We start from the raw sequence: 27,531 nt of genomic DNA, 5'->3' as shown, positions 1-27,531 counted from the left end.
TGGTGGAGAGGCTTGAATAGCCTGCTGAGCACGGAAACAGCTGGGAGAGAGGCTAGAGATGTGTAGCCGAAGTAAGAAGCGAGATATTAGGCTATTCGTTAGCTAAGTAAATAGGTTTAAATATTTACCCGTCAAAGTGCAAGGGAAATAAAGTTGACCGACTAGGAAATGGCAGATCTGTGCATTTAACCAGGCTGCGTCCGGGACTGGTTAAATGCACAGATCTGCCATTTCCTAGTCGGTCAACTTTATTTCCCTTGCACTTTGACGGGTAAATATTTAAACCTATTTACTTAGCTAATGAATGGCCTAATATCTAGCTGCTTACTTCGGCTACACATCTCTACCCTCTCTCCCAGCTATTTCCGTGCGCAGTAGGCTATTCAAGCCTCTCCACCATTCCCCTTCACATGAAATCCCAGGAAAACCTATAGGATTTTTAATAAAAAATAAAATGTATTATTGTTTATGCTAAGCCTAATAACCTTTTCCTTGAGTGAAGGAGGCTTGCTCTTGCTAAATGTAAAACAGTCCTAGGCCAAATGAACTGTCGCACAGGTCAGACATGAGCACAGCGAAAAAGAGCCAAACAAATTGACAACCATTAGAAAAATGGAATTCACTTGCAAATCACAAGTGGCTAAACAGCATTTATTTTTGAATTACTAAATTTAAAATATGAGTTTCTATATTACATGTACATTGAAGTATTATGTGCAGTTATCACTACGGACAATGAAAACACAAGAGCATCCAGTGCTTCAGGGTGTGAACACCTTATTAAAAGGCCTACAGCGTGCAGTAGGATGTGTTGAATGAGTGGCAGGTGTCCTGCAGAATGATAAATAATCTGCTGGTAGGCTGGATGAAATATTTTAACAATGCTATTTTTTCTGATAAAAACTACTTCATTGCATCCTCCGTGAAGCCCAGTTTCATAATATTAACAAATGTCATAGTTTTGAAGCAATCACGAAAAAAAACAGGCCTTATTTTTGGGCATTTTTCACCCTGCCAGCTCCTATTAGTTCTATTGAGCACCGTGGCACCAACTTGCCTTCTGAGCGTTCTATTCCCAGCCTATTATTCTACGTCACAAGGCCTGCTTTACTATTGTTGGCAATGAGACCTGCCCACGTAGGTGTAGTTTAAATGTAAACAAAAAAGGACCCCTGGAACTCTGAGGTCATTCCATTGTTTCCTGAAGGGAAATATAGGTATTTCTGTTTATTTAGCCAAATATCCCGCAAAGTGTATATTTAGATTTTTACAAATTGTACACCATTTTAAACACGAGAATCTCTCCTTTCTAATTATGTAAAGCTGGGCACTGTACTCTGCCGTCATTGATCGCTAGAACAGAAATAGCCATTTCTTTCTTACTTCCTCGTTATGTGTTGTGATTGTGGTCTCTACCTTCTTGCCCTTTGTGCTGTTGTCTGTGCCCAATAATGTTTACACCGTATTTTGTGCCGCTACGTGAGATATATATATATATATATATATATATATATATATATATATATATATATATATATTTTTTTTTTTAATTATTATTATTTTTTGAATCCCAGACCCCACAGGAGCTGTTTTTTCTTTGGTAGGCCATCATTTTAAATAAGATTACTTAATTAGGCAAGTCCAACAAAAGGTTAAATAAAATAAACAATGCAGACATAATCACACTTGGCACCATCGAGGTGCTGATGTTCACTTTCAACACAAGTTCTTTTTGTTTAGTCCTAAGAACAGACTGGTGGTAAAATAAAAAGGGATACATTTTTTGGTAACACGTAGGCATAGGCTAAATGGAATTCTAAGCGTTACTCGAGTCAAAAACGTTCGATTCCATTTATTTGCTATGGACTCACGCTGGTGTTCCAGCTTAGCCAAAGTTCTTTTGCCATTTTTCAGCCTTGGGTGAATTTTGACTCGTTCATTTTCCAGCCTACCGCTGGTGTGGATGCTCGCCAAGGTTTCGAGTTGTGTATAATTTTTAGTTATGGACCTTGGTGTGGATGGCCCTTTATTAACTTCAATCGTTGTGCAACGTCACGGGTAAGTTCTGGGCATCGTGAATTTATGTTATTGCCTTGTGGTAACGTTACTTTAAATGCATACCTAGTGTTTATAGTTAACTAGTCATCAACCTTTCTAGCTAGCTAACTAACAACAATAACAGTTACCTAGTTGACAAGAACACACTAGTATTGTTAAATACATCGAGACGAGGATCTCGCTAGCATCTAGGAGTCATGTTACCGAGATCTGCAGATAGTAATGTTGAAAAACAAAAGCTCAATGAACGTAGCAAATGTTTGTTCACTAGGCTAGCCAGATTACTAACGTTAGCTTAATTATATTAGCAGCAGCCAGTGCCGGTTAACGTTAGTTAGGCTAACAACAGTTAGCTAGGTTTTTTTAACGTTTTAACGTTCTAACTTTAGCAAGTGTGCTGAAGTTAAGGTTATACAATACGTTAATATACAACAAACTGACACCAACATAGCGTTTACTAAATAACCAATATAGCTTGCTAGCAAGCGAGGCCCAAAATTCATGAGTGACTCTTTCACGCACGTGGCGTTTACATTATTTACATGGGTTATTTACACATTTCTACCATAAACTTAGATTGTGGGTACAACTTAACATAACACACGCATTTACCTCTTTGACAGAAAGGAATTCCAGCAAAGGAAAGACGAGATGTCGGTCCAAAAAATGGGCAATTTTGGTGGTGAGGTCGTACTCCGCCATTTTCACCACGAGAGAGGAGGAAGTAGACGCGAGAACGTGTTACGTCATTTGACCAATCAGCGTTACTTTCAGCATCAGTACCTGCATGGATTGGCCATATTGATGATGAACTATTATTAACTACTATTTTAATGGGCATAACGACGATAATGACCATGTCTAATTATACTGTACATTATTTTAACTGGCTGTTCCAACAAAGCGAATTGGGGGCACATTGTTGCGTTCAAGATTCATATTCAAAATGTTATTTTTTTCTTTGACAGTTTTGTTGACAAGATACAACAAATGAGTGGATTGAGTAGCCTTCAACTAATAAACCAAATGTACAACACTGATAAAGTACCTTGCGTGTAAGTGCAAATACTGTCTAACAAATTTCCAGTCCTAATTTAGTTTATTATTTTTAATTGTTCCCGATAATGGCATGTGCATGAAGACATTTTCTTCTAATTAGACTTTGCAATTGGAGTATTATTAAGTTATCCCTTTGGCAACCAATTAGTTAATATGGTTGAACTTGTGTTGTGAGTGTACAACTCCTTCTCTTGTGACTTGCTGGGCTGTCTCATGAAGATATTTTATAATGTGGTCTGCTCATATGGAAATGTGTATTCAGCTTTTCTCCTGCATAGGCCCACTCAAAAGGAAGCATGGCAATGTGGTAAACCTTTCAAGACTACCATCATTTCACTGTAGTGTTGATACAATGAAACATGTCATTTATGAAGAGGGAGTTCTTTGCCAAGTGAACTTGTTGAAATTGAAAACATTGGGCCTCCCCAGAACCCACCAATATTTTTCCAACAAGAGAAGTGTCTAATAGAGTTCACCAAGCTCAAAGACTGACTCTTCACAATGAAATAAAGCATATGGGAAAACACAGAGATGTAAATAAACATAGACATGATTAAATAATAATAATAAGGCTAATTAAACATTTTGGTTTTCTGCCTGCCTACGCAGTTATTAGGGTCTTGACTACCCAGCAAAAGCAAACTCTTTTTTTTCCTCACTTCAGCAGATGCCTCATAAAAATGCCCATGTGTTGGCCATACCCAGCAGTGAAGAGCCAATATCAGATACTAAATGGTCCATCTCTAATAGGTTCCACTACTACCTTGTTTGCTTGACAACCACATGGCACTGTCCTAAAGCACCAAACAATTGCCCCTTGTTACAAGGAAGCTCTCTCTCTCTCTCTCTCTCTGCCCTCCGACTGCAGCTAGAAATTAGTCATAAACAGACACCACTCACCATGGCTGATGCTGTTTTACTGGGTGCTTCAGACACAGCCAGCCCTGACTTAAAGTCAGTGATCTTTAAAACTTGAAGAAGAAGAAAAAGGTAAGTATAACACCAGCACTACTCCTTTGTGTCCTCTGCCCAAGAGTTCTGAGTAAGGTTTTTTTGAGTAAAATATATTTCAGATCTTTTCATTGTCTTGTTATTGTTTTTGCACAAATTTAACAAGTGTCCCTGTAATTTGATCTCTAGATGCTCGCTAGTTTGCTATTTTTTTCAGGGAGCGATATTTCCCTCAACATTGCATGTTGAGTTCTCACAATCATCAATAACTGACACACTGATCATTTTGCATTATTTTGGCCAATGGTAAACTATATTTACCCAGCCAGTTCAGAGGTGGACAAAATATTTGCCATCTTTCAAACATGCCTCCATTTGGCAGCCATACTTCCATTTGGCTCCCATACTTGTAGGCCAAGCAGTGACTTCACTCTAAAAATAGCTTTTTTTGTTTTATGACATAGCCTAATCTTTTTTATCATTTGGATCACCACTGACTGTACAGCATTCCTTTTGTGAAAATGGTGCCAAATTTGCTTAGTGCTTTGACAAATTCTGCATATTCACTTATTTGCCAGTTTTACTACTTGGGAGTCCAAGTAGTAAAACTGGCAAATTATTAATGGTTTATTATGAAGAAATTAACAGCTATTACTAAATGGTTAATTTAACAGCTGTTAAGAAATTAACAGCTATTACTAATTACTATTACTAAATGGTTTGGTTTTACTCAGAAGAAGTGCACTGTTTAGTCTTTTATATTTTTTATGTTAAGATTTGTCTTCCTCAGTTTTTTAAATTGTAAGATATAGGGATATATTTTTGCAAAGTGAAAGTGTAAATATTATGACAACCAACCCTGATATGATTGGTTCTTCTCTTCCAACCTTGATTGCAGATTTTGTATTTGAGCTATTTTATTAAACATACCCAACAAAACACACCATGGTACATACATTTACAAATTAATCTGGAGAAGGCAAAACCTAACATTTGCAAACAACAGCCAATAAATATGTTTTAACCATAGGTTAAATAGCACAAGCTGAATTATAATTGACAACAAATATTGTGTTTGAAAGAGTGATTCAAACACTAAATTGTTTTGTTTTCTCTTATTTCAACCAGCCAGTGATTTTAATGAAGGTGCCCTGGGGAGTATGTTGGAAAAATTCAAGCAAGGGATTACTCTCTCTTAAGATGGAATCAGTTTTCTGTTGAAGGGAACATTTTTTATTTCAGAAGCTATTCACATTTCCCCCTAGTAGGACACTAAGAGGATAGATACTGTGCTGGATTTGAATTATGTGGTATGCAAATTTAATTTGGTAGAAGTCATCACACAAACTACACAATTTACACCAAATAAACATCTATCAGGTTTCAGAGTCACGCAAAAAGCTGTGATCACCTTCCCTTGCTGGATTTTTTCAGCGGGTTATTTCCTTACTCTGAAAAGCAGAATTAGGCCTATGTGTTTTACAGTGAATCATACCCAATTGTGGCTTGGTGGAAGTTTTAGGAAACTGTGAGAGCTAAGGTGATTAACACATTGAGGTTCCAACAAGAGGGAAACACTTACACAGCAAAAGGGGACCTGCCCGCGTTAGTCATTTGAGGTTACTGAACCTGAGCCTTTCTTGGACCTGAACACTGCTCTGAGGTCTATCGACTTCAGGGCAGACCACATTTTGAATGTTATTGTTTTATAGGGCTACTGTACTTTACTGATGCGCTGAGGGAGCTCATAGCTCACAGCCCATGCTCATGTGTGCACAGTTGACATCCAAAGATATATACCCTCACTGGCGGGCCGGCTGCGACAAAGGTTAAAAATGCTGTACTACCCAAAACTAAGGTGGTCTAGCCTATCATATTGGAATCTTCTTGAATGTTGTGTTTACTCACTGTGTATGGAAATGGGCGGTAACGTGACTGCGGAAGGCAGAACTATTCTCAATAGTAGCCCTAGTAGTACCGAATTTTGCTACTTTTTTTTACTACTTCTGTGTGGAATCTTTGTGATGCAGACTCCTCAGAATGTACTTGTGAATGCAGAATGCACGCCTACGCACTCTGCCCCTTTTTCACACTGAGAGGTGTTAGCATGCATTCTTTTTTTTTATTTTTTATTTCACCTTTATTTAACCAGGTAGGCAAGTTGAGAACAAGTTCTCATTTACAACTGCGACCTGGCCAAGATAAAGCAAAGCAGTGCGACAAAAACAACAACACAGTGTTACACATAAACAAACGTGGTAAATAACACAAAATAAAAGAAAACTAGACAAATCTATGTACAGTGTGTGCAACTATGTCAAACTGCTTTGCTTTATCTTGGCCAGGTCGCAATTGTAAATGAGAACTTGTTCTCAACTTGCCTACCTGGTTAAATAAAGGTGAAATAAAAAAAATTAAAAAATGTAGAAGTGTAGGGAGGTTGGCAATAAATAGGCCCTAGAGGCAAAAATATTTACAATTTAGCATTAATACTGGAGTGATAGATGTTTAGATGATGATGTGCAAGTAGAGATACTGGGGTGCAAAAGAGCAAGAGGGTGAGTAATAATATGGGGATGAGGTAGTCGGGTGTGCTATTTACAGATTGGCTGTGTACATGTACAGTGATCGGTAAGCTGCTCAGACAGCTGATGCTGAGAGGGAGATAAAAGACTCCAGTTTCAGTGATTTTTGCCATTTTTTCCAGTCATTGGCAGCAGCGAACTGGAAGGAAAGGCGGCCAAAGGAAGTGTTGGCTTTGGGGATGACCAGTGCAATATACCTGCTGGAGCGCATGCTACGGGTGGATGTTGCTATGGTGACCAGTGAGCTGAGATAAGGGCTTTACCTAGCAAAGACTTATAGATGACCTGGAGCCAGTGGGTTTGGCGACGGATATGTAGTGAGGGCCTGATACAGGTAAATGACATCGCCGAAGTCAAAGACTGGTAGGATAGTCAGTTTTACAAGGGTACATTTGCCGGCATGAGTGAAGGAGGCTTTGATGCGAAATTGGAAGCCGATTCTAGATTTCATTTTGGATTGGATATGCTTAATGTGAGTCTGGAAGGAGAGTTTACAGTCTAATCAGACACCTAGGTATTTGTAATTCTCCACATATTCTAGGTCAGAACCGTCCAGAGTAGGTATGCTCGTCGGGCAGGAGGCAGCATGCACTTAGTTTTACAAGCATTTAAAATAAGTGCACACACAAGTATTTACCCTCATTTATTTTGTTCTCTCATTAGATGGGTTCCAGTCTGGACCGTCCAGAACTGGAGGGCCTAGTCCAAGATCCTGACAGACTAGGATAGAAACTGGAACCTTGGAGCCAGACTCTGGAGACAGCACCAGGACGTTGGGGTCAACCCAAAGCAGACCTTTCCAGCTGGAGGGCCTGAGACCACACTCTCTCTCTATGTTTTGCAAGGCTCCCCCTTGTTCTGCATCACACTCAATCTCCGTGGGGGAGGCAGGGTGGTCTCCAAATCAGCGATATAAGCTGGGCTATATTTCTGACTGTATCTTAGTCTAGTTGACCACTGCCAAGGTGCTTCTCGGTCAACCAAACCATGTAGGAAAGGCAAAAACACATAACTAATGAGGAGATCCCAGCAAGACACAGCAATATCACACAGCCATTCTAATGAAGAAAGTGATCCAGAGTGGAGCCTTGTAAAACACTACACCGATAACTGCCGTAAATACACAGATCCACATGCTCATTTCTGTTTCCTTGAATGAAAATGAAAATGTTGTGAACGCTATAGGCGGAGGCCTTTGGAAACTGTGTGGGTTTGTGGCCACACAAGATCCATCAGTCAGTATATCCCAGTCCAATAAAAGGATGCTGTCAGAAACAACAACATATTTCAGCATGCAGAAAAATTATCCAGCTCTTGATGTGTGTGTCTTTCAGAGGATAAATACTTTTCAGCTTTTCCTAACTGGATCAACTTAAAGGGCCAATAGTGATAAGCTAGGGATTCCATGAAAAACCTCAGCTCTGTAGTTCTCTGAAAACGTCCTCAGTCAACGATTCCAAGAGAGGGATGAAGGCAGACAGTGCCAAAGACCCCCACCACCAGCCTCTCTTCTCTCTAATATCTATCAAAAAAATAAATTAAAACAATCTGAAGACAGATGTCTCTGCGCTGGATGTTGCAAAGCCAAGCATCTCCTCTCAATCTGAATGCCAGTGTCTCAGTTATTCTTTTAGATATGCATCACCTCGCGCGCGGTCTGTGTCAGGTTATAAATCAGCAGCCCACACTCCTGATCCAGAGCCCAATGCTGACATCGGCGTCCGATTCGATGGCAGTGGGATCGGGGTTATCGACCGAGCCAGGGGGCTAGAAAACAATACAAACTCTCAGGCAAAAGGCACCCGGTTGCACCAAGCATGGCAGAGCATCTGCACAGCACATGTCCACTTTTTACACCAAGAGTAACATGTAAATACTTTTCTAACCCCGGAGAATCCTCACGTGGCCACGTGTCATATCATGTCTTAGGAAAGACAGAGGAGAAGCTGTGTGTGTGTTGTAAGGATGTATGTTCATGTGATGCTGGAATCCTGTAGTTGGTACACCTCAGTAATATTATCCACTCAGAAAAAGAGAGAGAATATTTGACTTGCTCGGCCCCAACTCTACAGTACCTCACTAAACTCTGTTCCCATGCTAACTCCTCATGATATGCATAGCTTGATTTCCCCTCTGCAATTTTCTCTGAAAACATGACATTACAGGGAATGCCGTGTTATCTCCAAATGTGTGGTCATGGACATTCTTACTGGAAAAGAAATGTGAAATCCAATAACTCCACGAACATACTATTTAGCAATGGCTTCTGCCGAAGTTGGGATGGGATTCATTTATACTTCTTCATCTGGATTCTGAATTTCTGGAATGATTGCAGTTGCATGTATTTATGTAACTTAGTTGAAGGCTCAGAAGAAAACCAGTCTCAAAACAATTGGAGGAAAGTAATTATGAGAGTGAAAAGGGCCATAACTCCTCTAAATGGTAAACCTCAACTCTGACCCCCGGGAGGATGTAGAAGTGTTCCATGTTTCAAGCTGTAGCAATAGCTTTGGGCTAAAGGTCAGACCACTACGGCTCCGGATACAGTTACTGAGAAGGGCCACCATCTGTGAGGGTAGCTCTTAAAGGATACTCAAATGTAGGCTCTACTCAAGAGTAAACCTTTTTTTCCTGATCTTAATCAGTGCCAGTATAAAGTTAAACGAGGAAATCAACATCCAAACATTAAAGAGGCTCTCTACAGTAGATGACAGATTGGTCACTGTGTGGCGTATCATATGTGCGCGAGAAGTCAAAATTCAAAGACTGAATCTGTATCCTTTCATAAAGATTACAGTAACAGATACAGAAGAAATAATGTTCCATGTTGCAGCATCATATCAAGTACCTTTAAAAAAAATAAAGGTTGGCATTGAAATATCAAACATTTCTCACACACTATTGTTGAATAGACTGCTCAACTACTAGGATGAAGTCAAGGAAATCTGAATTCAGCTTCAAGGCTCATACTTAATTAGGGATTTAGTTGATCTTGTACCTCTAAAATCAACCCATATCTTGATGGGACATTTCATGCATGCCTAAATTGCAGTGGGTTACTTGTGGGTGAACACATCTGAACACACATGGAGAATGAGTCTTTTAAGATTATTCTCTTGCCTGGTGATGTTAAACTTGTTTAAAATGAATTTAATGAGAAAGAACGGTGGACATTAATCCAATCCAGCAACACATCATGTACTGCATGTGGTAATACACTACTCCACTATGAGCAATCACGCTACTACACTAGGTGTCAGGGGAGCCATTCATCCTGAGCTTCTAACTGTGTGAGTAATGTCAATTACTTGTGCGGGGGCTGACATTGAGCTGAATATTGTTCTTGGCATTGAAACCTAGGGAGAGTGAGTGAGAGAGTGAGGTAGCTAAACTGTGATGGGCCACAGCGTTCCCGCTCTGGGCCTCTCACGCAGTCTAAGGGTAAGGTGAAAGGGTGCTACGGAGAGGAGATCATCAGAGGCAACGTGTGCTGAAGTCATCTGTAGAGTGATTCGCGGTGAGCTGAAAGCAACTTGGTCAGACAGGGGTTGTAGTCAGCTTTCAAAGCAGACACAGCACAGCTGGCTCCAGAGGGTTCAGCCCAAACATTGTTGCTAATTGCATCTGTCTTCATTTTCCGCAACCGTATAACACCGGTGAAAAAGAAAGAAAAGGCTGGAAACTAACAGGAACTGTTTCAAAACCGCAGAGCACTGTTCATTCGTAACTGTTCATTTTAGTGATTGCCAACTCTGATTGCTTCTGTCAGAAATCAAAATATAATGCCTGTGCAGTGTTTCTACTGTAAGCCTGTATTTTTGAAGACAAGGAAAAGAGACTATATACAGTGGACAAAACATTATGAACATCTGCTCTTTCCATGACATAGACTAACCAGGTGAAAGCTATGATCCCTTATTAATGCCACTTGTTACATCCACTTCAATCAGTGTAGACTAAGGGGAGGAGGCAGGTTAAAGAAGGATTTTTAGCCTTGAGACAATTGAGACATGGATTGTGTGTGTGCCATTCAGTGGGTGAATGGGCAAGACAGAATATTTAAGTGCCTTTGAACAGGGTATGGTAATAGGTGCCAGGCACACCGGTTTGAGTCAAGAACTGCAACGCTGCTGGGTTTTTCACACTCAACAGTTTCCCGTGTTTATTAGTCACACGCGCCGAATACATTTCTTACTTACAAGTCCCAAACAAAAATGCAGTTTAAAAAAATACAGTTTAAAAAAAAAATACAGTTAAGAATAAGAAATAAAAGGACGGTTGCTATTGATCTCTCCTCATCGGGACATTCTAGCTTGACCCTCTCCAAGGTAAACAGCAGCCGTATGTTGAGATGTTTTTTTCTTTTTCTTTCACTACTTTGTTTCACTCCAGATACAGCTGCATCTCATGCTGACAACGTTAAAGACAGCTTGTTAAATCTGTACATGGTACAGAGGGCCTTTACCATCATGGCGTCGTCCTCTGAGTCTGGCCCCACTGTCTTTTCTGGTCGTTGGTGCAGGTCGGGAAGAGAGCAGGGCCCTGGCCTTTAACAGCACCCTGGCAGAGAAGGGAAAGCCCTTTACCCTGAAGGACAGTGTTTGCTTGTTTTAATGTGGTCGCCTCTGCATTTTGGTTTCCAGCAAAAACCCGACCACATATCAACTGACTGCCATGTGCAGACTTGAAAATTACAAGTCCACGGATCGTTTGAGCTGAACGTAAGTTCAACCGCACATAATGTTATTTTTTGTATCCCTGACAGAGATGATGACATTTTATAGTCCTCTTGTACACTTGTACTTGCCCAATAATGACCATGCTCTGCCTTTTTACAATGGCAGTGTCCTGTAAAAAAAAAAACAGTCCTGTTGACCTCAGACAATAGAACATTAACAAAGTATCTACAGTGCAGTGAGCGGTACTAGGGATGACATCAGGATTCTGAAATGTTTCTGTAAGTGAGTTTCTGCTGAGTCCACCTCAACAAGTGTGTAATGTGGTAGTGGAGTGTGGCGTGTAACTTACAAAGTCAGAGACGTGGGACAGTCAGAGGCCCCTTGAGAGGGAAATCAAGACAAGAAAGGGACAACACAGCATCTCAAATGTGCTTTCAACACACAAGTCTTCTACTGCTGACATTCTGCTTAACCTACCTCAGAAGAAAATGAATTACAAAACTAAGCGTGAGACTATACAGCATCTCTGACCCCTTTCCAGCCCTCCCCGGTAACAACCACAAATCTAACCAGGCCTCGTGAAAGCTAGGTGTAAGATTAATATACATTTAGTGTGAGCAGCATTGCAGAGCTCGGAGACCTAAACCTCTGGAGAGGGCTAGCGTTACGGTTCAAGCCCTGTTTTGTGGTGGGTTGAAACAGGGTAATTTTAGGCCCAGTTACATTAATAATAACTGGAAACAGTGTGTAAATCAGCATTGTCAGATTTAATACCTGGGTGTGATGGAGGAAAGGGTGCATGCATTGCTTTTGTTTACATCTTGTCCCACATCTAGTGCTGTCATAACTCTTATGCTAACCAGTCTGTTATGATCCTCTTAAAGTGAGATTTTGCAGGTGTTTAAACTGTGGTCTGCTCTGAGTGTCAATTGTTAAATTTAAGCAATCTATGCATTAGATAGTAGGATTCAATTACCCCAATGATTGAACAACTGCCTCAAAGTGAACATCCACGATAGCTTTGCCTGCTCAATTAAAATCACAGCCTTTGAGCAAGCCATGCTAAAGTAACATTTTGTCCTTACCTCTCTTACCATTCCCGTTAATCATAAATTATTTGACTTCCATGAATCTTCTCATGTCAATAAAAAAATCGACAGTTTACGCCCCACCACTCAATCATAATTGAATGAAAATAGTCTGGGTAGCCATTTGATTAGGAGTCTTATGGCTTGGGGGTAGAAGCTGTTTAGCCTCTTGGACCTCGACTTGATGCTCCCGGTACCGCTGGAGTCTTTGTCCATTTGTATTACACTCATGTTAATAGCAGGGGGGGAAACTACGGAAGCAGCAGAAATATTTAAGTCCATAGAAATGAACAAAAGACATTGAACATGTCTCAAAAACATGTTTGACTATTGTCGAGCTTGTCACTTGTGGTGACACTACTCGGTGCTCAAAAGGGTCAGCAGAGACAAACCACACCCAATTCAATGACGTTAAACCTGTGCTGCCAAGAGCGATGGCGTCGGTGTCAGAAATGTACGACGTAACCTGGGAAGGTAAACACAGACGATTAAACGTTTTAATGTACTGTATGAACGACGGTATGTTGCTAAATCCTTGTCTAATTCGACGTAGTGCATTTCAGCCGTCGTTCGGCGGATGTAGCTGCGTATGTGCCATCTCATCACGCCAGCTGCTGACTTGTTCGCTAGCAAATTCGGCTGGCTAACACGAGAGCCACTTAGCTAGCACATTATTTCTGCCTGGATTTCTTATTTCGAAGTTAACTAGCTAACGTTAAGAATGGATTAATCTGTTTTTGTTGTCGTAGCTAACAGTCCACAGCATGTGTGAGTTTGTAAGGATACACTGCAGGCCAAACTAGCTAGCCAGTTTAAGTACCTTACGCCTGTCATCTGATTGTAACGAAGTTAGCTAGCCGTCTGTCGCTCTGCCTCGAGCTGGCTTGCTAAAATACACGGTCTTGCAATGGATACTACTAATAGGCAGGGAAAACCCGTTTGTTGAGGTGATTTCTTGTCTAACATCAAAATAAATCACAGCACGTTTTTGGTCGCAACAGTTAACTGATTAGTTTTGTACAATACCATTGGCCGTTAATGTTGTAAATGTAATTGAATTACTAAAACTGACATTTAAAAGGATGCTGTTTCCTGTTGACAAGACATTGATAAATAGCACAATGCAAAAATACCGTTTAAGTGTCCAAATCGGAAAGTATTCAGACCCCTTGACCTTTTCCACATTTTGTTATGTTACAGCTTTATTCTGAAATTGATCAAATAAAACAAATTCCTCAGCAATCTACACTCAATACCCCATAATGGCAAAGTGAAAACACGTTTAGAAATGTTAGTAAATTTAAAAATAACATAAATACCTTATTTACATAAGTATTCAGACCCTTTGCTATGAGACTTGAAATTGAGCTCAGGTGCATCCTGTGTCCATTGATCAGCCTTGACGTTAATACAACTTGGGAGTCCACCTGTGGTAAATTCAATTGATTGGACATGATTTGGAAAGGCACACACCTGTCAATAAAAGGCACATGACAGCCCGCTTGAGTTTGCTAGAAGGCTCCTAAAGGACTCTCAGACCATGAGAAACAAGATTCTCTGGTCTGATGAAACTAATATTGAACTCTTTGGTCTGAATGCCAAGTGTCATGTCTGGAGGAAAGCTGGCACCATCTCTATGGTGAAGCATGGTGGTGGAAGCATGATGCTTTGGGGATGTTTTGCAGCGGCAGAAACTGGGAGACTAGTCAGGATCTAGGCAAAGATGAACGTAGCAAAGTACAGAGAGATCCTTGATGAAAATCTGCTCCAAAGCAGTCAGGACCTCAGAATAGGGAGAGACGGTTCACCTTCCAACAAGACAACGACCCTAAGCACACCGCCATGCAACACATTTTGTTTATCACATCCACCGATAACACTTAAATAAATAGAATAGGGGGCAAAGAACGGGACCTATTGATTGATGGGTAAAAAGAGAAAAAAGCAGACATTGAATATCTTTTGAGCATGGTGAATTTATTACACTTCTGAGTCGTGTATCAGTACACCCAGTCACTACAAAGACACAGGCATCCTTCCTAACTCCGTTCCTGGAGGGAAAGGAAACCGCTCACCGTGAGGCAAGTGGTGACTTTTTAAAACAGAGTTTAATGGCTGTGAAAGAACACTGAGGATGGATCAACAACACTGTAATTACTCCACAACACTAAGCTAATTGACAGAGTGAAAAGGAAGCCTATACAGAATAAAATGATTCCAAAACATGCATCCTGTTTTTAACAAGGCACTAAAGTTATACTGCAAAACTTTTGGCAAAGCAATTAACTTCTTGTCCTGAATATGAAGTGTTATGTTTGAGGCAAATCCAATACAACAGATTACTGAGTACCACTCCCCATACTTTCAAGCATAGTGGTGGCTGCATCATGTTATGGGTGTTAGAGAAACAGAATGGAGCTTAAGCACAGGCAAAATCTAAGGCCAAATATGTGACCGATCGCCTCGATTCGGTCAATGTGTAGCAAAATTTGAAATTGTGTTTTTTACATTGACTAAAGTAGACTCCGAGCTAGAAAATGGTATATCATACACTGCAGTTGAGGAACAATGGGAAAGTTCTTCTGCTTTGAAAGTTGATAAATGGTACAGTGAAGTGGGTTAACTGTATACATGGATGAACGCTTCACGGCAGACTGGAACCATTTAACTAAGTTTTGTTTGTAGCTACATCTTGGGTGTGTTCGTAAATTCAATATGGAGTGCCAGAGTGACCTCTGGGCATTTGTAAATTCAGAGCGTTGTCAGATTGTCCATTCGTAAATTCAGAGGGTTTGTTCAGTAGGGTTGGTCCGAGCGTTCTGTCCTTACAACGGCAGTCAAGCCCAAGCTAACATCGACTACTTCCGGACACAAATGAGAGAGAATCTCACTCAGACAATTTTACTCGCCCTAGCAGACCTGGTTAGGCTGTTTTCATGTTATCCAGAGCGTTGGTGACTAACTGTGCTGCTGGCAACAATTCAATGTTGTTGTTTTTTAGGAAGGTTTACTTATTCCGGCAATATTCAACGAGTGTTGAGCGTTCGTAAATTCATCAGTTATTCTGTCGGAGTACTTAGCCAGAGTGAGTTTACGAGCACACCCCTTGTCTGGCCAGCGTTGTGTCAAGTCACTGTGGCGTGTACAGGAAGTAGCCCATTACTTTGTCCAACTGATTTGTCGATAGCGCCTGCTAAATTGGTAGCGCCTGCTAAAACATCAATGATGTTGAGAAAAGTAGCAAAACTTTTGTAGTTCTCGATGGCTAATGTTATATCTTTCAAAAACGTCACTGTAGAAAGGACTGTCATCACATACTAAACAGCTCACGTTTTAGACAGACGCATGCTACATGGCAGACCAATCCAAACTCCTCTCCTGGCATGTCCAGCCCATCCATTATCTCAGCCAAACTAATTGTACAATCCAGGTGTGCAAAGCTCTAGAGACTTACCCAGAAAGACTCACACCTGTAATTGCTGCCAAATGTAATTCTAATATGTATTGACTCAGGGGGTTGAATACTTATGTAATCAAGATATATTAGGGTTAGACAAATGACAAATCCATTTTAATTCCACACAACAAAATGTGGAGAAAGGGGTGTGAACACTTTCTGAAGGCACTGTATGTCAGGAACCAGTAGGTAGCCCAGATTTTAGAGAGTTGGACCAATAACCAGAAAAAGTGTGCATTGAACTGCCTACTCGATTAGAGGGCTGCTGGTTCAGGATCATTACCATCCACTACTGTTGTGCTATTTAGCAAGTTTTGATAATTGGAATGTTTTGATAATTGTGTTCACAGAAATGAGAGACAAGCTGCGGAAGTGGAGGGAGGATAACCACAGAAACAGTGAGCAAATCGTGGATGTTGGTGAAGAATTGATAAATGAGCATGCATCCAAACTTGGAGATGACAGTAAGTACATATGTATTCAATCAAGATTCACATCAGACCAATTTCTAGTGCTGCTGTCGTAGGCAGAATCTGTTTGTACACAATGATCCACAACACTAGCCATCCATCACAAGATGTTTGGGAGCCAAGGACTTTATTTGTCAATTTGGTTTCATTCTTGATTTATTTTATTAATTGAAGAAAAAGTAGCATTATAATATGAAGGATGTCAACTTTGAGGCAGAAGGGGACATGAATTAATATACTGTATTCTCAGTCTGGCAGAAAACATGCAAATACTCCAATCTAGATTTTATATGGACTGCTATGGTTTGTAGTTTCTCTGCAACATGATTGCTAGAACAGGTTGTACAGTAGGCCTATGACTGATTTGGTCTTGTCACAGTGCTCTGCTCATGAAAGCATGGAAGGGCATCAATCTCTTAGAAAATGACTGGTTCTCCCAATGGTGAATTAATTCAGTGTGGAATCAAGGAGTACCGACTTCCTTTGTACAGGCATAGAATAACAGGGAACCAACCTGCGCTCATAAGGATACCGCTGGAGATATGATTAGGCCTGTGTTATGCTGCGAAGACATTGAATACATGTTACTTAGAAGGAGAGCGACCATACACTTGTTAACACCTTTCTGTTCATTTTACACCCTTTTCACTGGTAGTCCAATGGGAGACTGTCCACTCAAGAGGTCATATAATGTATGCATTGTTTTTGATTGGTCAAAAAAAGAGTCCCAACATTTAACAAGTCACACCTGTTAATTGAATAGCATTGAAAAATCTAAAATATATAATATATTTGGATTTGTTTAACACTTTTTTTGGTTTCGACATGATTCCATATGTGCTATTTCATAGTTTTGATGTCTTCACTATTATTCTACAATGTAGAAAATATAAAAAATACAGAAAAACCTTGAATGAGTAGGTGTGTTCAAACTTTTGACTGGTACCATACATACATACATACATACATACATACACAGTCAGTCAGTCAGTCAGTCAGTCAGTCAGTCAGTCAGTCAGTCAGTCAGTCACAGTCAGTCAGTCAGTCAGTCAGTCAGTCAGTCAGTCAGTCAGTCAGTCAGTCAGTCAGTCAGTCAGTCAGTCAGTCAGTCAGTCAGTCAGTCAGTCAGTCAGTCAGTCAGTCAGTCAGTCTGTCAGTCAGTCAGTCAGTCAGTCAGTCAGTCAGTCAGTCAGTCAGTCAGTCAGTCAGTCAGTCAGTCAGTCAGTCAGTCAGTCAGTCAGTCAGTCAGTCAGTCAGTCAGTCAGTCAGTCAGTCAGTCAGTCAGTCAGTCAGTCAGTCAGTCAGTCAGTCAGTCAGTCAGTCAGTCAGTCAGTCAGTCAGTCAGTCAGTCAGTCAGTCAGTCAGTCAGTCAGTCAGTCAGTCAGTCAGTCAGTCAGTCAGTCAGTCAGTCAGTCAGTCAGTCAGTCAGTCAGTCAGTCAGTCAGTCAGTCAGTCAGTCAGTCAGTCAGTCAGTCAGTCAGTCAGTCAGTCAGTCAGTCAGTCAGTCAGTCAGTCAGTCAGTCAGTCAGTCAGTCAGTCAGTCAGTCAGTCAGTCAGTCAGTCAGTCAGTCAGTCAGTCAGTCAGTCAGTCAGTCAGTCAGTCAGTCAGTCAGTCAGTCAGTCAGTCAGTCAGTCAGTCGGTCAGTCAGTCAGTCAGTCAGTCAGTCAGTCAGTCAGTCAGTCGGTCAGTCAGTCAGTCAGGTCGGTCAGTCAGTCAGTGAGTGAGTGAGTGAGTGAGTGAGTGGTGAGTGGTGAGTGAGTGAGTGAGTGAGTGAGTGAGTGAGTGAGTGAGTGAGTGAGTGAGTGAGTGAGTGAGTGAGTGAGTGAGTGAGTGAGTGACTTTGGAAAGTATTCAGTTATCCCTTGACTGTTTCCACTTTTTTTTTTTTTACCTCATCAATCTACATACAATACCGCATAATGACAAAGGGAAAACTGTTTTTTCAAATTTTTGGCTGATTTATTAAAAACTGAAATACAACATTTACATAAGTTTGCAGACCCTTCACTCAGTACTTTGTTGAAGCACCTTTGGCAGCGATACAGCATCAAGTCTTTTTGGTTATGATGCTACAAGCTTGCCACACCTGTATTTGTGGAGTGTCTCCCATTCTTCTCTGCAGATCCTCTCAAGCTCTGTCAGGTCTTTCCAGAGATGTTTAATCAGGGTTCAAGTCTGGGCCCTGGTTGGGCCACTCAAGGACATTCAGAGACTTGTCCCGAAGCCACTCCTGCATTTTTTTGGATGTGTTCTTAGGGTTGTTTTCCTGTTGGAAGATGAACCTTCGCCCCAGTCTAAGGTCCTGAGCGCTTTGGAGCAGGTTTTCATCAAGGATCTCTCTCTCTGTACTTTGCTTCGTTCATCTTTCCCTCGATCCTGACTAGTCCCTGCCAGGTTTCCTCCAGACGTGATGCTTAGCATTCAAGCAAAAGACTTCGATCTTGGATTCATCAGATCAGAGAATCTGGTTTCTCATGGTCTGAGAGTCTTTAGGTGCCTTTTGGCAAACTCCAAGCGAGCTGTCATGTGCCTTTTACTAAGGACTGGCTTCCTCCTGGCCACTCTACCATAAAGGTCTGATTGGTGGAATGCTGCAGAGATGGTTGACTTTTTGCAAAGTTCTCCCATCTCCACAGAGGGACTCTGGAGCTCTGTCAGAGAGACCAGCCATGGGTGGGCCAGGCCAAGCCAATCGGCCTGAGTTTTTCACCACAAAAGGGCTTTATTACAGACAAAAATACTCCTCAGCAACCCCCCCCCCCCCCTCAGACAATCCTGCAGGTAAATACGTCCGATGTTGAGGTCATGGGCTGGCGTGGTTACACGCTGTTGTGAGGCTGGTCGGACGAACTCCCTCAACTTGAGACATCTGTGGCGTTGTGTGACAAAACTGCACATTTTAGAGTGACCTTTTATTTTCCCCAAGCACAAGGTGCACCTGTGTAATGATCTTGCTGTTCAATCTGCTTCTCGATATGCCACACCTGTCAGGTGGATGAATTATCTTGGCAAAGGAGAAATGTTTATTAACATAAACACATTTGAAGAAATAAGCTTTTGTGTGTATGGAACATTTCTGGGAGCTTTTATTTCAGCTCATGAAACTTTACATGTTTTGTGTATATTTATGTTCAGTATATTTATATTTGTCTTATGGCTTAGGTGTAGAAGCTGTTCAGGGTCCTGTTGGTTCCAGACTTGGTGCATCAGTACTGCTTGCCGTGCGGTAATATAGAATCTCCGGAATCTTGGACAATATTTAGGGCCTTCCACTTACACCACCTGGTATAGAGGTCCTGGATGGCAGTGAGCTCAGTCCCAGTGATGTACTGGGTCATACCCACTACCCTCTGTACTGCTTTGCGATCGGATGACAAGCAGTTGCCATACCAAGCTGTGATGCAGCCAGTCAAGATGCTCTCAATGGTCCAGCTGTAGAACTTTATGAATATATTTTCAACCTCCTGAGGGGGAAGAGGCGTAGCCCTGCCCTGTTCACGACTGTGTTGGTTTGTGTGGACCATGATAGACCCTTAGTGATGTGGACACAGAGGAACTTTAAGCTCTCGACCCGCTCCGCTACAGCACCATCGATGTGAATGGTGGTGTGGTCGGCCCTCCATTTCCTGTAGTCCATGATCAGCTCCTTTGTCTTGCGGCTGTTGAGGGAGAGGTTTTTGTCCTGGCACCACACTGCCAGGTGTCTGACCTCCCTAGAGGCTGTCTTGTCGTCGGTGATCAGGCCTGCCACTGTTTTCATCGACGGTGTTGGAGTTTTGCACTTTTTCTTGTAACTCTTTTTGGAGCAGGGGTAACGTGTCTTGCTCTGGCACTTTGGGTTCCTAGTACTGGCCTTGGAAACCTGACACTGCCCCTCCCCCCCATATATTTTTAACCTCAGTTTCAACATACTCTCCTGCAACATGCCTCACCCATTATGGTATGGATCTGCTATTTTCTATACTTTATAACCAGAAACCCCAACAGCAGCTAGCCAGCTAACTAGCTAGTAGTCAGTAAGCCAGTGGCTATCCCCTGGCTCTAACATCTCTGTCCCAAAGCAAGCACCAGTGAGCCTGGAACTTGCCCCATGCTTGGCCAATCTCCTGGTTAGCTGAAGAGGTCCGTCAGCCACTCCTTGGGCTACAATACATATTTTGTCAATTGGCCTGGACCCCTTTTACTTCCGACACGGAGCCCCGCCAATTCCATCACGACTGGTCTACCGACGTAATCCGCCCGAGGGGTTTCAACAGGCTCCTCCGTTGCGACGTCCCCTGAAGACCCATCCGCTAGCTGCGCCCGCTAGCTGTCTAGAGCATATCGGACTGTTAGCTGAAGCCATTTTCTTGGGCTACAATACCTATTTTGCCAATTGACCTGGACCCTTTTACTGCCTACACGGAGCCCTGTAGATCCAACAATTCTGGTGTGCCGGTGTAATCGTCCGAAGGGGCTACAACAGTTTTCTTCCATCGCGACGTCCCCCTAAGGCTCTTCTGCTAGCCCCAGCCTGCTAGCTGTCTGAATCGCCATGTCTCCAGCTCGCCGAGCTTCCCACTGGTCCCTATGATCACTCGGCTACGCATGCCTGTCTCGTCCATTGCTGTTTTGGTTAGTGATTATTGTCTTATTTGACTGTAGAGCCTCCAGCCCTGCTCAATATGCCTTAGCTAGCCCTTTTGTTTCACCTCCCACACGTGGTGACCTCACCTGGTCTAAATAGCCTGGTCTCATAGCCTTTAGCCGTACCCTTAACCTACTTCTCCTCTGTTCCTCTGGTGATGTAGAGGTTAATCCAGGACCCGCAGTGCCTAGCTCCACTCCTACTCCCCAGGCGCTCTCATTTGTTGACTTCTGTAACTGTAAAAGCCTTGGTTTCATGCATGTTAACATTAGAAGCCTCCTCCCTAAGTTTGTTTTACTCAATGCTTTGCTTAGGAAGGCCACTGAAAATCCTGAAATTTCCATCCCTAACTATAACATTTTCCGACAAGATAGAACTGCCAAAGGGGGCGGAGTTAACCTGCAGAGTTCTGTCATAATATCCAGGTCTGTGCCCAAACAATTCGAGCTTCTGCTTCTAAAAATTCACCTTTCCAGAAACAAGTCTCTCACCGTTGCCGCTTGTTATAGACTGTGCCTTGGACACCATATGCTGTGCCCTGGACACCATATGTGAATTTATTGCCCCCCATCTATCTTCAGAGCTCATACGGTTAGGTGACCTAAACTGGGACATGCTTAACACCCCGGCCGTTATACTATCCAAGCTAGATGCCCTCAATCTCATACAAATTATCAATGAACCTTCCAAGTACAACCCCAAATCTGTAAACAAGGGCACCCTTAAATAAGCATGCCCATTTAAAAAAATATAGAACCAGGAACAAATATAGCCCTTGGTTCACTCCAGACCTCACTGCCCTTGACCAGCACAAAAACATCCTGTGGTGTACTGCATTAGCATCGAATAGCCCCTGCGATATGCAACTTTTCAGGGAAGTTAGGAACCAATATACACAGGCAGGAAAGCAAAGGCTAGCTTTTTCAAAAAAAAATTGCATCCCGTAGCACAATCTCCAAAAAGTTCTGGGACACTGTGAAGTCCATGGTGAATAAGAGAACCTCCTCCCAGCTGCCCACTGCACTGAGGCTAGTAAACACTGTCACCACTGATAAATCCACGATAATTGAGAATTTAAGTAAGCATCTTTCCACGGCTGGCCATGCTTTCTACCTGGCTACCCATACCCCGGTCAACAGCCCTGTACCCCCCACAGCAACTTGCCCAGACCTCCCCCATTTCTCCTTCACCCAAATCCAGCTAATAGCTGATGTTCTAAAAGAGTTGCAAAATCTGGACCCCTACAAATCAGCTGGGCTAGACAATCTGGACCCTCTCTTTCTAAAGTTATCCACTGCAATTGTTGCAACCCCTATTACTAGCCTGTTTAACCTCTCTTTCGTATGGTCTGAGATCCCCAAAGATTGGAAAGCTGCTGCGGTCATCCCCCTCGTCAAATGGGGAGACACTCTAGACCAAACTGTTACAGACCAATATCTATTCTACCCTGCCTTTTCTAAGGTCTTCGAAAGCCAACTTAACAAACAGATCCCCAACCATATCGAATCCCACCGTAAAACTAAATGCATACTCTTCAACCGATCGCTGCCTGCACCTGCCCTCCTGTCCAGCATCACTACTCTGGGCGGTCCTGACTTAGAATATGTGGACAGCTACAAATACCTAGGTGTCTGGTAAACTCTCCTTCCAGACTCACATTATTAAGCATCTCCAATCCAAAATTAAATCTCAAATCGGCTTCCCATTTCGCGACAAAGCCTCCTTCACTCATGCCGCCAAACATACCCTCATAAAACTGACTATCCTTCCTATCCTTGACTTCGGCGATATCATTTACAAAATGGCCTCCAACACTCTACTCAGAAAATTGGATGCAGTCTATCACTGTGCCATCAGTGTTGTCACCAAAGCCCCATATACTACCCACCACTGCGACCTGTACGCTCTCGTTGGCTGGCCCTCACTTCATACTCATCGCCAAACCCACTGGCTCCAGGTCATCTACAAGTTTCTGCTGGGTAAAGCCCTCCTTATCTCAGCTCACTGGTTACCATAGCAGCATCCACCCATAGCACGCGCTCCAGCAGGTATATTTCACTGTTTACCACCAAAGCCTATTCCTCCTTTGGCCGCCTTTCCTTCCAATTCTCTGCTGCCAATGACCGGAATGAATAGCAAAAATCACTTAATAATATATTAATAATATATCCCATTTAGCAGACGCTTTTGTCCAAAGCGACTTACAAGTCGGCTGGGGCCACTACTTTTACATATGGGTGGTCCTAGCGGGAATCGAACCCACGACGCTTGGCGTTGCAAGCGCCATGCTCTACCGACTGAGCCACACAGGACCCCAAGTCCCCCCTTAAGCTGGGGACTCATATCTCCCTCACTAACTTTAAGCATCAGCTGTCAGAGCAGCTCATAGATCATTGCACTTGTACATAGCCCATCCAACTACCTCATCCCCATATTGTTTTTTTTCTCCTTTGCACCCCAGTATCTACTTGCACATTCATCTTCTGTACATCTATCACATCTATCACTATCACTCCAGTATTTAATTGCTAAATTGTAATTGCTTCGCCACTACGGCCTATTTATTGCCTTACTACCTCCCTAATCTTACCTCATTTGCGCACACTGTATATAGATTTTTTTCTATTGTGTTATTGACTGTGCGTTTTGTTTATTTGATGTGCAATGCTGTTGTTGTTTGCATCGCACTGCTAGGCTTTATCTTGGCCAGGATGCAGTTGTAAATGAGAACTTGTCTCATCTGGTCTACCTGGTTAAATAAAGGTGAAATATAATAATACATTTTTAAAAAGTCACATACAGTTGCAAGGAAAAGTATGTGAACCCTTTGGAATTACCTGAATTTCTGCATAAATTGGTCATACAATCTGATCTTATCTTCATTTAAGTCACAACAATAGACAAACACAGTCTGCTTAAACTAATAACACACAAACAGTTATATGTTTTCATGTCTTTATTGAACACACCGTGTAAACATTCACAGTGCAGGGTGGGAAAAGTATGTGAACCCTTAGATTTAATAACAGGTTGACCCTCCTTTGTCAGCAGTAACCTCAACCAAACATTTTCTGTAGTTGCAGATCAGACTTGCACAACGGTCTGGAGAAACTGTGGACCATTCCTCTTTCCAAAATTGTTTCAGTTCAGCAATATTCTTGGGATGTCTGGTGTGAACCACTCTCTTGAGGTCATGCCACAATATCTCAAACGGGTTGAGGTCAGGACTCTGACTGGGCCACTCTAGAAGGCATATTTTTGTCTTTTGAAGCCATTCTGTTGTTTTACTTCTGTGTTTTGTGTTGTTGTACTGTTGCATCACCCAACTTCTGTTGAGCGTTAATTGGAGGACAGATAGCCTTTATTTTATTTTTTTGTCGATGGCAGCAAATCAGCCCCAAACCATGATGCTCCCTCCACCATGGTGTGCTGTGCCTTTTTTTCTCTCCATACATAGTGTTGTGTTCCTCCAAACAATTCTACTTTAGTTTCATCTGTCCACAGAATGTTGCCAGTAGCACTGTGGAACATCCATGTGCACTTTTGCGAACTTCAGATGTGCAGCAATGTTTTTTATTTTTGGACAGCAGTGGCTTCTTTTTCTTATTTTCAATGTCGTCCCTGTTCAGGGTCAGAACGACAGATTTGTACCTTGTCAGCTCGGGGGTTTGAACTTGCAACCTTCCGGTTGGTAGTCCAACGCTCTAACCACTAGGCTTCCCTGCCGCCCCTGTGGTGTCCTTCCATGAAACCATTCTTGTTTAGTGTTTTACGTATTGTAGACTTGTCAACAGAGATGTTAGCATGTTCCAGAGACTTCTGTAAGTCTTTTGCTGAAACTAGGATTCTTCTTAACCTCATTGAGCATTCTGTGTTGTGCTCTTGCAGTCATCTTTGCAGGATGGCCACTCCTAAGGAGAGTATCAACAGTGTTGAACATTCTCCATTTATAGACAATTTGCCTTACCATGGACTGATGAACATCAAGGCTTTTAGAGATACTTTTGTAACCCTTTCCAGCTTGCAAGTCAAAATTCTTAATCTTAGATCTTCTGAGATCTCTTTTGTTCGAGGCATGGTTTTACATCAGGTAATGCTTCTTGTGAATTGAAAACTCAAATTTTGTGAGTTTTTATAGGGCAGGACAGCTCTACCAACATCTCCAATCTCATCTCATTGATTGGACTCCAAGTTAGCCGACTTGTGACTCCAATTAGCTTTTGGAGAAGCCATTAGCCTAGGGGTTCACATTCTTTTTCCAACCTATAATCATTTGCGTGTTATTAGTTTAAACACACTGTGTTTGTCAATTGTTTTGACTTAGATTAAGATCAGATCAAATTCAATGACCAATTTATGCATAAATCCGGGTAATTACGAAGGTTTCACATACTTTTTCTTGGCACTGTAAGTTGCATGGACTCACTCTGTGTGCAATAATAGTGTTTAACATGATATTTTAAAATAAGATTAAGAAAATGGATGGCTAGAAATGTAATGTTTGGAAAAGATTTGGTGATGTGGTAAGAGGATGATAGCAGTGCCAGCTATGTTGTGTTGTGAGAGTCACAAGACGGGACTTTAAATAGGCCTATGGCATGTCAAGAACTGCCCACTGTTTAGATGTGTTGAATGGAAACTGAAATCTGGACACTGACTGTAGATCTATAACCTCTCACACAGCCTTATTTATAACTCTTGCAGAATTAATCATTTCTTGCAGTAAAATGATATACCAAATGTTGGCAACATTTGAACTTGGGCACAGGAGTGAGATGTGATTTCTTTCTTTCTACATCTTGAGAGAATGCAATGCTAAGATGGTATGTCTTTATCATAAAAGCTGATAGTATTTCAACCACCTAAAATATGCATCGAAGCTGAACTGAAATCTTATCAGAAACACCTTAGGTCGTTTTCACAGCTTTCTTTTTCCTTACCGGTCAAACTGATGTCATTTTGGACATTTTTTGGGGTTATTGTATTTAGTTTTTTGCGTTATTGTATTATGTCCCCCGTCCGTAAAAGTCTTTGCTCCGCGAATGACAAAGAGAACTTTGAAGCATTCAATCTAGTTGACAACAGTATTCTATCGATCTATTACATTATTCTGTTGAGCCAAGGTTTATTTAGTCTTCTAAGGCAACATATAATGACAAAAGAGAAGCTACATGTATCTTATTATAGACAAGTTGACTAACAAATAGCCCTCCAAAATGTCGGAAATTATAAGCAGAAACATGTCTAAATCAGGCAAAACAAAATTCTGCAACCCCTGTCAAATTTGTTCTACTGTCTGACTGTAGCCTATTGCATTTTCTATATTTGCGGTTTAGCGTTGGGTATGGGCCTCAGATTTTCACTTTATCATAGTCGGGCGGTTGTGGATGGGTTATTGAACAAACAGCACCACTACCCCACACACTATCTGTAAGGTCCCTCAGTCAAACAGTGTATTTCAAACACAGATTCAATCACAAAGGCCATGGTTTTCTTTGCCTCCCCAAAGAAGGGCACCTATTGATAGAAGGGTAAAACATTTTTAAGTAGATATTGATTATCCATTTGAGCATGTTGGAGTTATTAATTCAACTTTGGATATTGTATCAATACACCCAGTCACTACAAAAATACAGGCATCCTTCTTAACTCAGTCGCCGGAGAGGAATTAAACCGCTCAGGGATTTTTACATTGTATTTACACCACAATACTAACCTAATTGCCAAAGTGAAAAAATGAAGCCTGTACAGAATAAAAAAATATTCCAAAACATGCATCCTGTTTGCAACAGGGCACTAAAGTAACACTGCAAAAAATGTGGCAAAGAAATTAACTTTATATCCTGAATACAAAGTGTTATGTTGGGGGCAAATGCAATACAACACATAACCGAGTAACACTCCATATTTTCAAGCATAGTGGTGGCTGCATCACGTTATGGGAATGCTTTTTAAGGCCTGGGGAGTTTTTCAGGAGAGAAAAATAAACAGAATGGAGCTAAGCACAGGCAAAATCCTAGATCAAAACCTGGCACAGTCTGCTTTCCACCAAACACTGGGAGATGAATTCACCTTTTCAGCAGGATAATAACCTTAAACACTTGGCCAAATCTACACTGGCGTTGCTTACCAAGAAGGCAGTGAATGTTCCTGAGTGACCGAGTTGCAGTTTTGACTTAAAACTACTTGGAAATCTATGGCAAGATCTGAAAAGTGTTGTCGAGCAATGATCAACAACCAATTTGACAGAGCTTGAAGATTTTTGAAAATAATAATTAGCCAATTTTGAGAAATCCAGGTGTGGAAATCTCTTAGAGACTTACCCAGACATACTCATAGCTGTAATCTCTGCCAAAGGTGATTCTACAAAGTATTGACTCGGGGGTGTGAACACTAATGTAAATATCTTTATGGGGTATTGTGCGTACAATAGATGGATAAGGAAAAAAAAATATTTAATCCATTTTGAATTCATGCAGTAACACAACAAAATGTGGAATAATTCAAAGGTTATGATTAATTTGTGAAGGCACTAGTGTAGCCTGAAGACTTTTTA

At 41.7% G+C, this 27,531-nt stretch overlaps 2 protein-coding genes and 1 non-coding gene across 3 annotated transcripts in view; 1 reads left to right on the top strand and 2 right to left on the bottom strand.

Annotated features, from left to right (window-relative positions):
• LOC135520025 (eukaryotic translation initiation factor 3 subunit E-like) overlaps positions 1-2,796 on the bottom strand; it is a 42,776-nt gene extending 39,980 nt beyond the window's left edge. Inside the window, exon 1 of the mRNA XM_064945332.1 lies at positions 2,671-2,796. Within this exon, the coding sequence (XP_064801404.1) occupies positions 2,671-2,760 (90 nt within the window). The 5' untranslated portion in view covers positions 2,761-2,796. The remainder of the gene's footprint in view (positions 1-2,670) is intronic.
• Positions 2,797-12,786: 9,990 nt separating this feature from the next.
• The window catches only part of LOC135520023 (ER membrane protein complex subunit 2), a 67,746-nt gene continuing 53,001 nt past the window's right edge, over positions 12,787-27,531 (top strand). Inside the window, exons 1-2 of the mRNA XM_064945331.1 lie at positions 12,787-12,894; positions 16,228-16,341. Of these exons, the coding sequence (XP_064801403.1) occupies positions 12,855-12,894; positions 16,228-16,341 (154 nt within the window). The 5' untranslated portion in view covers positions 12,787-12,854. The remainder of the gene's footprint in view (positions 12,895-16,227; positions 16,342-27,531) is intronic.
• trnaa-ugc (transfer RNA alanine (anticodon UGC)) lies at positions 23,214-23,289 on the bottom strand. The gene has a single exon. It is a non-coding gene; the product is annotated as a tRNA-Ala (tRNA).

This window comes from Oncorhynchus masou, chromosome 29 (genome assembly GCF_036934945.1).
Source record: "Oncorhynchus masou masou isolate Uvic2021 chromosome 29, UVic_Omas_1.1, whole genome shotgun sequence".
NCBI classification, from domain to species: Eukaryota; Metazoa; Chordata; class Actinopteri; order Salmoniformes; family Salmonidae; genus Oncorhynchus; species Oncorhynchus masou.
Note: the sequence above shows the minus strand (reverse complement) of the source record. Positions and strands in the feature narration are given on the sequence as shown.